The sequence below is a fragment of the Hyperoodon ampullatus genome (assembly GCF_949752795.1).
Source record: "Hyperoodon ampullatus genome assembly, chromosome: 15".
NCBI classification, from domain to species: Eukaryota; Metazoa; Chordata; class Mammalia; order Artiodactyla; family Ziphiidae; genus Hyperoodon; species Hyperoodon ampullatus.
Window position 1 is genome coordinate 57,568,804 of NC_136928.1, and position 13,770 is coordinate 57,582,573.

The following is a 13,770-nucleotide window of genomic DNA, read 5'->3' on the forward strand; positions in this document are numbered from 1 at the left end:
TGATCAGGCTCAGTATTTCTTTCACATCTGGAACTCAGAAGTTAACCATTTAAGCATTATGTTAAGCATTTAGCACTATGTTAAGCATTTAAGCATTATGTTAGTAAATTTATCATGAGTTATGTGGTTTGTATTTTACAAGAAAACTAATCCCAAGACATCAATCTACCTTTAAAAGTAACCAGTTTTTCCATGGCATCAGTATTCCTGAACCAGAAGATATGATAAATTGCTCGATTCTGGTGTTTTGTTATTTGTGTTGCTACTTTCTTTAAAGGGGTAGTTGTTTCTTCTTTAATGTTTGTGCTTTGGGCTCCTGTTTTCCTTATGACACACTGACACAGGTCAAAAAAACTATGTAAAAACTACATAAAATGAACCAGGAAAATGATTTAAAAGTTTACTTGCCCTATGTATTCAAAGATTAATTCAGGGCTTCCCTGGTGGCGCAGTGGTTGAGAGTCCGCCTGCCGATGCAGGGGACACGGGTTCGAGCCCTGGTCTGGGAAGATCCCACATGCCGCGGAGCGGTTAGGCCCGTGAGCCATGGCCGCTGAGTCTGTGCGTCCGGAGCCTGTGCTCCGCAATGGGAGAGGCCACAACAGTGAGAGGCCCATGTACCGCAAAAAAAAAAAAAAAAAAAAAAAAACAAAGATTAATTCAATTTTAAATTTGAAGTGAAAGTATGCTTAGTTCCTTCATAAATACCATGATCCTTTTAATCAAAACACTCTGGTACCTTGCCCTGAAATAATTATGAAATAATTATTTTCTCATAAACAGTACTTACCATAGTTGTCTCTATTTTGAAAAAATAATGCATTGTCTATCTTCTTCAGCTTCTGAAACAAAGCTCAATAGAAACTATTTCTTCACAACATATATTTCCACATGGAAGGTCATTCCACAAAATGACCCTCGTTGTATCCAAATCAAAACTGCAAGCCACAGTGATCACCTCTACACTCTTCCTGTGGTCTTTGCCTTTTTGTGGGAATCTACCAATGACAACTTGACCCTCTTACTCTCTGTAGTCATTGATTTCCTGTCTGTTACCTAAGTTTGGGCTATGATCTTTAAAACTCTGTATGATCTAGATTCTGCCTATAGAATGCAAGGACGGTCAGGGGAAGCGTGTGCCACGCTCCAGCTGTGCTGGAGGTGGGGAGAGTCTGCAAAGCCAGGTCATGATTTATGGCACCTGTGAACCATCAGATTCAGGTGGTCCCAACTTCTCTAAACACCCTGTTCATCTTAAATTTATTTCGTATAATACCTTGATTTATGTACTGGATTTCTTTTTTATTATATTTGTTAAGGCTTTTAACAAATATAATAGAAGGTTAAAAGTTGAATTACAAGTCTAGAGGTTGAATTACAAAAGATTATTTATATAACATGTTTGATTTAAAGACCAAAATACAACAAATTCACATGTACTTGCTGCCTAGTTAAGGAAGGAGAATATTGCCATTGACTTGGAAGCTTCCCCGTCCCCATGTACTCTTCCTCAATCCCATTCTCTTCCCCCCTTACTATTCTGAATTTTGTGTTCATCATTCTGTTGCTTTCCGTAGTGCTCTTAATTATGCAGCTCAGTGTATTTTCATTAATGCTCAAAGCATTTCTGTAAGTAGATCAGGCATCCCTATAAGTAGATATTAGGGTACTATTGTAGGATTTCAGAAGGGGATATTTAGCACGAACATTTACCAAACACTAATTGCAAAACACTGTGAAGTTAATAGCTTCAATTTTTCCCACTACACTATACAGTCGTGTAAAATTATGTAAAAATATGATTTTAAAAAATCTTCAAAATCTAACCTACTAGGGGGTCTTTCTCCAAAGTATTCTTAATGCTAATATATTTAAAATATCCATTACTTTGTTGTTAGATAACATTGAAATGCTTTACTTTGTTTTTTAGGAAACTCTTGAAGAAAAGTTCTCAGATGTTCATCCTGTGGCTTTGAATTTCGTGAAGGTACCTAAGCATCAATTATAACCATTACTGACTGCAAATCGTAATGATTGAAGCTGGTAACTCTGGGGGGTCGTGGACAGTAGGGCAAATAATGCCAAGGTAAAAATGTAGTCATTGAAACAGTTCAGGAACTGTAAAATAATTACAGTTAAAGGAACATCAGTGGTTTACACAGTAATCTTTCTAACATATCCATTAAAATTAGTAGAAGATGAAAGAGTATAATTAAGGTCTGCCGTGATGAAGACCATACTTCTTCTGCATTCATTAGGAAATTTGACTGTTAAGTCAGTATATTCAAGACTGTGGACATTTATGAGGATAAATGTACTCCTTAAGTTTGAAGATCAAGAACTGTGCTGTAAAAAATAAAACGAATTGTGCTGTAGAGGGAAGAGATATGGGGATATATGTATATGTATAGCTGATTCACTTTGTTATAAAGCAGAAACTAACACACCATTGTAAAGCAATTATACTCCAATAAAGATGTTAAAAATAAATAAATAAATAAAATAAAAAAATTTTAAATAAAAAGAACTGTGCTGTCCAATATGGTAGCCACTAGTTACATGTTACTACTGAGCACTTGAAATATGGCTGATTAGAATTGAGATGTATTATATTTCTATGAAAATTACTTTAAAAAAGAATATAAAATATTTCATTAATAGTTTTTAAAATATTAAATGTTGAACTGATAACATTTTGGATACACTGGGTTAACTAAAATTTTAAATTGCTTTTTAAAAAAATCAGTAGAAGATCAGGCAAAATCAGAACCATGCAGACACCAAATATAGCCCCTGTACCAGGGCCAAAAGAGATAGTCAAACAAAGGACAAATTCTAATAAAAAGCAGAAGAAACTCATCTATGACCAGTATACCATTCATGCTTGACCAACTGAGGCCACGATAGAAAGTGTGCCTCTTCCATTCAGTGTGGACGCTGAAAGCCTTTAGTGGTATAGGGATGGAGATACTAGTATGAGTATCTATCTTTAACAAGCAATTAAGTTATATTTATAGCAATGACTTCCATACCACTGATCAGAATGACTACTCATTAGAATGAGCTTTTTAAAAATATACATTCCAGGGCTTCCCTGGTTGCACAGTGGTTGAGAGTCCGCCTGCCGATGCAGGGGACACAGGTTTGTGCCCTGGTCCGGGAAGATCCCACATGCCGCAGAGCAGCTGGGCCCGTGAGCCATGGCCGCTGAGCCTGCGCGTCCGGAGCCTGTGCTCCGCAACGGGAGAGACCACAACAGTGAGAGGCCCGCATACTGCAAATATATATATATATATATATATATATATATATACATTCCAATAAATAACCTCAGATTTACGGAAGCAGAATCTCTATGAATAGGACCTTGGAATTTGTATCTTTAAGCCTCCCCCTAGGTGATTATGATAAGCAGCCCAGTTTGAAACTCTTCTGATCTAGAAAGTAGAGCCATCTGGATGACCTAGAGTCAACTTTGTAGACCAGCCTTTGTGCTAGTGCTGGTCACTACCCAGGTGCTATCCAGGGTGCTGGATTCCTTCAGTATGAGTCCTCCTGAGACTCGGAGGCCGACACCTCTGAGCTCTCAGACTGCCCTTACCACTGCTCCACTGGACCTCACCTGCCTTCTACCTGTCTCACTGCTCTTACTTGCCCTAACCCAGCACTCTGCAGGCCCTGTCCTGGAAGTCTAATTCTCCAACCTTGTGCTGGACAGGTTGTTCTGACCCACCTGCAATTTAGCAAAACCCCCCGAGGGGTTGGTGGAGAGTAGGTCAAGCCCTGTAAGCCCAATCCATTCTCAGGTGGCTTCTCAAACTTGAACAGGTATTAGATTCACCCTGAAGGCTTGTTAAACACAGATTGCTGGGCCCCACCCCCAGTGCTTTTGATTCAGTAGGCCTGGGGTTGGACCAAAGAATTTGTATTTCTAGCAAGTTCCCAGGTGATGCTGATGTAGCTGGCCTAGGGACCACATTTTGTGGAGCCCTACAAACTATTTGCTTTGACAAGTAATAAAGAAATGTCATTGGTGAAACGCACTTGACCTACATTTACCCCCTTCGAGACATTGAATGTTCATCAAGCCTACCCTCAAAAGACTTTGAAAGGGCAAAAGAAGAGCAATTCCAGTTATTAACAAGTTCCAAGTACTGGATAACATACAAACCTGAAGATTTTCTAAACTCGTATTTGCTCTACCAAGTTATTATTCAGAGTTTTTGGGCACAGTAACAAAACAGGCTCCTCTTTTAATACCTTCTTTGCTCTTCCCGTCTTCCATAGGAGTGTCTGAGGATGAATCCCGAAGACAGGTTAACTTCTGCCCAACTCCTGGAGAGCCCCTACTTTGATTCTTTTCAAGAGGACCAAATAAAAAGAAAAGCATGTAATGAAGGAAGAAACAGAAGATGTCAGCAGGTACCTCCATTCAAAAGTTAAAGTGCTGTAAAAATGATTCTTTATTTTCCTTCTCTACCTTTCAAAGTGAGACTAGGCAGGCACCAAGATCTTCTCTTTGCACTGGTTTAATTGTATTTGTTTGTCTAATAAATATTGGTGACTGATGTCATAAAACCATAAAACTATGAAAATATACAGATTGTCACAAAATCTTATTGAAATACACTTAAGTTATTGCACAACTCTTTTCTTACACTGATTCGATATCCCCCCTGCCAGGTCATATACCCAAAACACAACAGTTTCAAACAAGTAAGCCCCGATTACAGCAGAACTGAGTTCAGCATAATGAAGAATCCCGGTACCTTCTGTAGCCTCCAGATGCCCAGTAAAGGAAACTTGACTCTTCTGTCTTTTCACCCGTGGCAGGCACCTTAGTCTGCCTTTCCTAGGCTTTTCCTGGAAGCCAAGGACAAGCTCTGGACAGATACAAAGAGCTGAAACTCAGATATCTCAGAACCAAATCCTGTCCTAAAATGTGCCAATAGTGTAGAATAAATACAGTGAATATAAAGACGAACACTGATTCTGTAGCTTATTAGGCAACTACCATTTACTTGCAAAACTTTGAAGTTAAAACATAAACTCCATGAAAGTAGGTTTCTTTGAGGTTGGATTTTTTTTTCCCCTCACCTGTATCCCCAGCACCTAAAACAATATCTGTTACATCAAAGGTACTTAATAAATATTATCCAAATAAATAAGTAGGTGAACATTGCTTATTAATAAGCCAAGATGGTAATTTTCCATTTTTCAGAAACTGACACTTGTCACATTTTGCATTTGCTTAATCCTCCACCTCTGATCTACTTTTTTGTTCATTTATCTTCTTATTAGCATCTTTACCATAAAGGAAGGTCTCTTTCAATAGTTAAAATAGAAGTTTGTTGGGAGAGAAAGATGTATCCAAAATAAAAATCCAAATTTGTATTACATAGGTCATTTTACCTTTAACTGTTCAAGTTACATGTTTGCAAGTTAAGCCCAATACAGTTTACTTAAATAACCAAAAAATAAGGGTTTGTTCAAATGAGTCTGAGGCAGCAATTTGAAATACAGTGTGAATTTTGTGTAAAAACACTGTCCCCTCAAAAACATCTCACCAACTTCCCCAGCTTTGTCCTGGGAGGGTGGATGGTGGCCCTGCTCCATCCTGCATCTTGGTCCCTGATCCACTTTCCACCACGCTCGCCTCCATGTGGGTGGGGACACTGCTCTCCCTTTAAGTCTCCAGTTCACAGCTGTGCTCCCCTTTCTTTAATACTTTGTGGCCCAGTTGATACAGATCAGGGATTTTACAGAAGGCCTTCCCAAAGACCCAAGACAACAGAAGGAAAAGAAACACCAAGAGCAGCATGCACCTAGAGAATGTCATTTACAAAGACGATGTCATGTTCTCCGTGCTTAGCCATCTGCATCCTGTCCATCTCTATGTGCTAGCCCCACCAGAGCCCTCACCACGAGACCATGCCTAGCCGCCTCCCTCCACCAGGTGAAGTCCATAGAGAGCAAGGCCAAGAGAAAGACAGGGATGTCTTTCAAGTTCTGGTTTTCTTTCTGAGCACACACCTCTTTCCTAGACATTTTACCATATCAGAAAATAAACTAAAAGTTAAGAAAGATCTTTTCCTATAGGGTGTTTTCACTTTGTGAGTTCAAATTTCTACCTAGATCTTAGTTTCTATATCTCTGAGTGGATAACCAGCAATTTCCCAAAGACTAAATGTTTAAAGTTGATAGTAAAGAGGTTTTAAATCTTTGCTGTTCTGCCAATATCCTAAAATTAATATCCAAAATTAAAAATTTGAGATGGATAGAATGTAGACTCTTAGAATTATTGTTTAATAGCTGGTGGACATCTATCTTTTAAACCCTGAGTAGATACTCATAAATGAGTTTATTGAAATAAATCATAGTACATCTCTGAGAATCCTAGAATAAATCATAGAAACTAATTTTCAAGTATCAGAGAATCACAATTTTTGGAAAAAGTAACCCTGTTTAATTTTTTTAATTGATGTCTTTTGACATCTTTGCACCATATGTATCCTTCTTGTTTTACCACCTTTAAATCAAACTGTACCAATAGGAATTATTTTCAATTTACTTTCCTATTTTTGTCTTGTTCTGCTATTAGAATCAACTGTTGCGTCTCATACCAGGAAGCCACATCTCCCCACACCTGATGGAAGAAAACAAGTCTTCCAGTTAAAATTCGATCATCTTCCAAACATTTAGTTCTTTCAAGTGGAAAGTAATTTAATAGGTACACATTTTTGTACCAGAGGAATAGGGATTCTCAGTGTTTCAAATGCAAATGAGCCATATGAAAATTAAGATGCTTTCTAGAATTGTTTTGCTCTGATCATTACTGATTCCTCTGCCCATGCTTTTTACATGCCAACTTTATCTTTTAGAACATTTTCTTTAAATGTTACAAAGTCTGAACCTGCACATATGGAGGAGACATTTTCAATTTCATCAGAGCAGCCCCTCTTGAAGCAATGTGTATCGAGAATTTGTGAGCTTATACTTTGATTTATGAAAAAGATTTACATTTATCATCTTGCTTCAGCTGACCACATACTGTCTTAGAGCAGTATTAAATAGCTTGCCTAGCTGTTGTTTGTGTAAGGAATAGCATTATGTTTCTGCATTTTAATTCACTCTTATTGTAACCAGGTCTGTTGAGTAATGCTGGTGTTTTATTTTGTGTTTTTTTATTGGTGTAGGAAGGGAACCTTGAAATGTCATCTAGCTTCATCCCTTAATTCCAGGGCAGACTCTACTTTCTCTGTCTCATAAGACATTGACAATTCTATTTTTAAAGCTAGGTAGAGAACATGCCATACATTTACATAGAAAATAGTGGATGAACTGCAAGGAATTACCATCCTTGTGTCATCATGCCCTAGGATAATTGACTGCTGACTCTATTGCTCTCCTTTGATGCATCACGGTTCCTTATCCTTTTCTCCTCCTGACTAAATCATCTCAGTACCTAAACCTGTCCTCCTGGGTGTATTTTCTGCATTGTCAACACTCTCTTCCAAACATTTGCATCCATAGCCTCTATAAACTTGTGCAGCCCTACACTCGGGCATCATGGTCAGGTCAAGTTTGTAAACACTTTTGAGAGCAGGAAGATTATCATTCAATTAACTTCATTTTGTGTCTCTTATCCAAAAAGACACAGACAAACAAAACACCTCAATAAGTGAGCTGAATTTATGTTGGGATATTTTCCCAAGTAAACTTGACACACACACACATACATACATACATATATGTAAATATATGTTTATAATTATAAATTTTGAAGCATCATAGTAGATGCCTTTTATCCTGGACATCTAAAAATGATACAGACTGTTTGAAAGTACTTTGAGTTTGCTAGCAAGGAACTCATGTAAAATAATAGCATGAGGCTGTCTATCATCACTGTCTGGCATAAAGGCACAAAATAGTGATGTCTCTATCAATAAATATTAAGATTATTTCATTAAATTTTTTCTGCTCCTGGGTCTGGCATGCTTACCTGAACATTGTCAGATTTTGTGAATTATGCATAATTCCAGAAATTCCTTGTATTTGGCACCAAGGCACCAAGCATAAATTGTTATTAAGAAAACACAGTTCCACCTTAACATTCATCTCTGTCTGTTGCACATATAAATATGGCTCTGTAAACTTCCAGAGAATCTCATTCAGTTACTTGGGCGCATCTCTTTATTAAGGAATTATGGCATCTAAACAATAGTTCCTTGCTCACTGGAAGGATATTTTAAGTGGGCTTATTTAGCCATTTAACGTACTCAGTGTGAATATAAGCTGCTAAGATCTTCTTTATTTTCATCTTTTAATCAGAATGTGCCTCTTCAGATTTGTATGTTTCTTGCATTTTTAATAAGATGATACCAAAGGTGCAAGGACAATGAGAAATAAAAAGTAAAAGGCAACATTGATTAAAGATTTCTTTTTAGCTTTCATAGTGCTTTTATCATTGAAGCCTTCTTATTGCCAAACCACGCATGCTGCCCCAGCTCTCCTAAGTGTATAGACACATATACACTATATATATATATATATTGGGTTGGCCAAAAGTTTGTTTGGGTTTTTCCATAACATCTTACGAAAAAACCAGAAGGAACTTTTTGGCCAACCCAGTAAAAAATATATATATATATATACACACACATACACAAACATATATGCAGGTATTAAGAAGACAGCACAAGACTCCATTATCCATTTTATAACTGTACTTCAAACAACAGTGGACTTTTGGACAGGGGTTGGTAGGGTGACTGTCTTCCCTTAATTTTTGCTTACATTTAAGAATCAATTCAAACTAGCATTTCTCTCTCAATTTTTTTCCTTAGACAAATCCATCGTTTAGGTATCACTGAGGAGAGGAGAGGGGAAAGCATCTAATGCTTAGAAAAATGTTCCGATGCAGTCATATTAGCTTGAAGAAAGGGAATCTTCTGATGACATTTGCATACTTCTCTCTCCCTGGGTGGCCCAGGCCCCGGAGCACTACAGCTGCCTGTATCACTCAGGGGCACATGTCTCAAAGTGAGACTCTTTTCAAAGTGCGTATTTCTCACCTCCATACTTCACAAATTCCCTCGCATTTCTCAGTCACATGGAAGACAGTTGCACTTGTGCCCAAATTAAGTAATGACTTTTGTAAAAGTTATCCTCAGCAAATAGGCTTGCCCCAGGCTCTGTGCAGAGCCTCACGCGATTCTATAACCATGTGTTTCCTTTTACAGTCTTGCACAGTTTCTGGCTTACCTGGGACTTGTCTCACCCGTGCCAGCTTCCAGGCTTTTTAATTTATTTATAGAGCTCTTTCCCGGTGCTGTCCAAATACTACACTGTCATGGTGAGTGACGCCACCTAAATACTCCTTTTCGCCACCTCCGTGAGACCTCTTGGCTCCCTGGTTTCCTCAGACTTTCCACACACGTGTACCTGGGAGTCTCTAAGCTTCTTGCTTGCTTGCTTGCTTGCTTGCCACAACAGTGAGAGGCCTGCGTACCCTCCCCACCCCCCAAAAAAAAATCTTGAAAAAATTGAAGTGTCAGTATCAGGTATTAGCTAAATCACAAATATGCCAATTTCGAATGCACATAGTTAAGACAAAGATAAAATGCCTCTCACAAGTTAAAGTAATATTCTGGGTATGTGTGTGTATTTGTTTTCTACTGGAATCGTTAACAACTTCATTCTTGGTTTAACAGAAGACTGAAAGTCTTTAAGAGTGGTAGTTTAGAGAATAATAGAAATATCATCTGGTCTGCGAGTTAGGCCACTGGGTTCTAGGCCTGGCTTGCAGCTCTCTGTGTAGCCTTGTCACAACATGTAACTTTATTTTGCCTTCATTTTCTCATTTGTAAAATAAGAGCGTGGATAAAGGAGGTGATTTTTTAGGCTCCCCTTCAGCTCTAAACTTCTATGATTCTCTATAGCACATGGTGTTTGCGTCCTGGACATATCTCCCACTAGAAGAGGCTTTCTAGAGATTGTTTAACAATATCAAGATAAATTTTGCTGTTTATGATCTAGCCAGGAGCAAGGAGATTCTCTCTCTCTCTCTCTCTCTCTCTCTCGCCTGCTTTCTTTCATACTCACACAAACACACACACAACACCCCCTGCTAGTTCTATCAAGTCAATAGCAGTTTACAGACAACCACCTAACAGAGGTTAAATTTTATAAATGAAAGTGGATTTTAAAGCTAACTATCACTGGATTTTAATTAATGTAAACCAAACAGGTATGCTTTCAAAATGCAGACTAATATGTAATCACTCTTTGCTGTTTTAATCTAACTCTAATTAGCTTGGAAATGACATATGCTGTGAAATACTAATTTAAGATAACCATTAAGGCAAAGAACATTCAGTACATCTCTAACTTCAGTAAAGCTTTTAGTAGTTTCAGTAAATGATAACTTAATGGAATTCTACAAATAGATCTGAATTATATCTTTTTTATATTTCAGCAACAGGGACGCAGGCTCAGTCAACCTTATACTTAACTTATTGTTTAAAGCTTATAATCAAGCCAAGAATTGGTTATCCTATTTAACAGGAATATAAATGACTTCTATTTATAAAGTTAAAATTCTTCTTTTCTGTTGTGAACACTAGTCACTGACTGCATCTCTAAGTATTGTTATATTGAAGATGTTGTATGTCTACTTAAGATTTTAGAGCATATTTGTATAAAAACATGTCCATTTCAAATCACATGAAATTATAACTATATTTCAATTAGCACTGATAATTAGCATAATGGCAATTTATACTCCTAGAAACAATTCACTACCAAGCAGTTTTAGCTGTATTATGTTACATATACATAATATTTTTAGAATTTTTCTTAAGGTACTTGGAAAACCTAAGGATGGGATTAAATACTTAGGTGACTTTATGTTTGAATATATAACTTAACCTGAATATGTTCTTTAGCTTATTTTAATAAAAGTTAGAACTATTTCTGTCTCCTAATTTCTGTTCAACTCAGCTATTAGTCCATTGTCTATTACTTTGTATTCAAGTGAGAAAAACTGTCATCTTCATATATAAATTCCAGAATTTGTTATTTAATTTCCTATCAGTTGGAATTTCTGAACAGCTGATGTGGCAGATTATTCCTTTTTTTGCCTGGGGCTGGGAATTTTACAAATGGAAAAACTAGCAAAATCTTACAAATGGAAAAACTAGCAAAATCTTTTCCAGTCTGACTGGCTAGATGTTTATCTCTGAGAACATCTTTACAACTTTACTTTGAGGCTGTAAGATTCTTTTTCTTTCAGTTCAGATATTTCTCTGGCCCTTTACAATACTTAAACTACAAGATATGAAATGTTCTTGTATCTTCAAGCCCAAGTTATCACAACAGTTTCTATTGTAGGTTTAAAAAGACAAAAAGGCTCAAGACCAAACTTAGACTAATGATCAAATGAGAGAAAAACAATTGGTAAAATAATGAATGAGGTCACTATTTAAATATGCTTCAATTCTTTCATTTTCTTTTGAACTAACCTTTCTGCTTTCATTATTTTTAATGGCACTTATGTAAAAAGAGTGCGGTCAGTTATTTCCAGCAGTAACTGCAACAATTTCAACCCACGTCAGTTTTACCATGACACTTTGCTAGTCCTCTTATCAAGAGGTGAAGTCTCCCTCCCTCTCCTCATCTTGTGACCTGTGTCTTCCTTAGATGCCCTGTGCCCTTGAAAGCCCTGGCAGCTTCTGCCTTCTCTCTCTGGGGAAGCCAGCGTCCATGCTGTAAAAAAGTTTGGGCTAGATACTACTAAGTAATAAGATACCACGTGGAGAAGAAGAGGCTGCTGGAGGAGCACCAAGGGGCCAATCATGTGAGTAAAGCCTTCCTGGAACTTCCAACTCTAGTGTAGCCACCAGCTGAATGTCACCAAATGAGTGTCCCTAGCCAGCATCAGGTAGGACAGGATAACTGCCCAGATGAGCCCAGTCAAGCTACGCAACTATTAAAAATAATAAGTCAGTGGTTTTAAACCACTACTTTTCAGGTTGGATTTGTTATGCAGCAATAGATACCTGAAAGAGTATGTTTTTAAATTGTATACCATTGCAGTGGAGAAACATGCTCTCGAATTTTATGCAAACTTAAAGTAAGGCATAAGGTCTGATGTTATTTTTTTTTAATTTTAATGAAGTATATTTGATTTACAATGTTGTGTTAATTTCTGTTGTACAGCAAAGTGATTCACTTATACATATATATATTCTTTTTCTTTTTTTAATTTAATTTTATTATGTGGCTGCATCAGGTCTTAGTTGTGGCACACGGGATCATCATTGCAGCTTGTGGGATCTTGCATTGCGGCACACGGGATCTTTCACTGTGGCGCGCAGGCTTCTCCCTAGTTGTGGCGTGGGCTCCAGAGCACACAGGCTTAGTTACCCCATGGCAAGTGGGATCTTAGTTTCCAAAGCAGGGATCGAACCCACGTCCCCTGCATTGGAAGGGGGATTCTTAACCACTGGACCACCAGGGAAGTCCCCTATACCACATCTTCTTTATCCATTCATCTGTCAATGGACATTTAGGTTGTTTCCACATCTTGGCTATTGTAAATAGTGCTGCCATGAACATAGGGGTGCATGTATCTTTTCAAATTATGGTTTTGGGGTCTGATGTTATTTAACCTAGAATTAAGTACATACTCTAGGGACTCTGAAAATCATTCTTCCCTGTTACCCATTGGCCTCTACCTTTGAATCTCATTTATCTTAGTCAAGGCTGCTATACTTCCAAGGGGGAAATCATCTTCTCATAGAGCATGTATAACCACCCCATGTGGGAAATCTAAAGCACCATAATGAAGAAATGGTCCAGACATTGTAGTCTATGAAATTCTTGCTAGAAATCTGCTTGATTTCTTCACAGTGATTTAAGAGGAAATTTCCTTCTTTTTGCATTAAAAATATTCACATCCATGTTAGATAACTGGATGGATGCCAGAATACTCATTTTCTACCTTTCGCCACCAACCCCCCCAAAAAATAACCACTCAGTCAGTTTGGGTCCTGATGGGTGTTTTTGAAGCAGTGCACTTCACTCGTCTTCCCACTCACTAGACATCACCTAGATCATCTTCCGTCTCTTAGGGGAAAGACTAATCACACTGAAAGAGCTTCTCCTCATAACCAAAGATCTCTAGCACTTTTGACTATTCAAGATAGCTGGTGCCATTGTCTTTCCACATTTCCCCTCTTTCTCTTTTAACTGCAAAGGCATCCAACCAGAGGTGATTTTGGCTTTGCCACTTATAGGTCATGACCTTTGATAATCAGTGTTTTCAACTCTAAAATGAGAATTTTAACACCTGATGTTGTTAAAGTATTAACTGAAACAATTATGTTAATATACTTTGTAACATAAAGAGCTATGTAAATACCGATTATTATTTTTAATACGTTCTAGAACTTTTGAATACATTTACTTCTACAGTTAATATGTGATCCCTTGAAATAAATCTATAGAGTTTTTTAAAATACAGTAGTTGCCATGTTCCCTCCCAAAGAAGTGTGAGAACTCATCCTACTCAATGGCTCCTGTCTTCCATTTGGTGGCTCTTGCATTTCCAACATGAAAGGATCTTACCTTCCAGCAAACAAAAATGTCAAGTTTTTCTATGTATACAATTTAGTTTATTGGCACTATTTAAAATGTCTGCTTATTGCCTAGCAAACACTACCAAGTACTAGGAAGAAACAGAAGTAAAGCCCTCAGTGGAATATGTAG

The 13,770-nt window shown here is 37.6% G+C and overlaps 1 protein-coding gene across 1 annotated transcript in view; it reads left to right on the forward strand.

Annotated features, from left to right (window-relative positions):
* CDKL4 (cyclin dependent kinase like 4) overlaps nucleotides 1-6,702 on the forward strand; it is a gene marked incomplete at its 3' end in the record, with an annotated part of 31,677 nt that extends 24,975 nt beyond the window's left edge. Inside the window, 5 exon segments of the mRNA XM_079721078.1 lie at nucleotides 142-224; nucleotides 1,931-1,987; nucleotides 4,288-4,422; nucleotides 6,602-6,641; nucleotides 6,644-6,702. Of these exon segments, the coding sequence (XP_079577204.1) occupies nucleotides 142-224; nucleotides 1,931-1,987; nucleotides 4,288-4,422; nucleotides 6,602-6,641; nucleotides 6,644-6,702 (374 nt within the window).
* Between the last annotated feature and the right edge of the window lie 7,068 nt (nucleotides 6,703-13,770).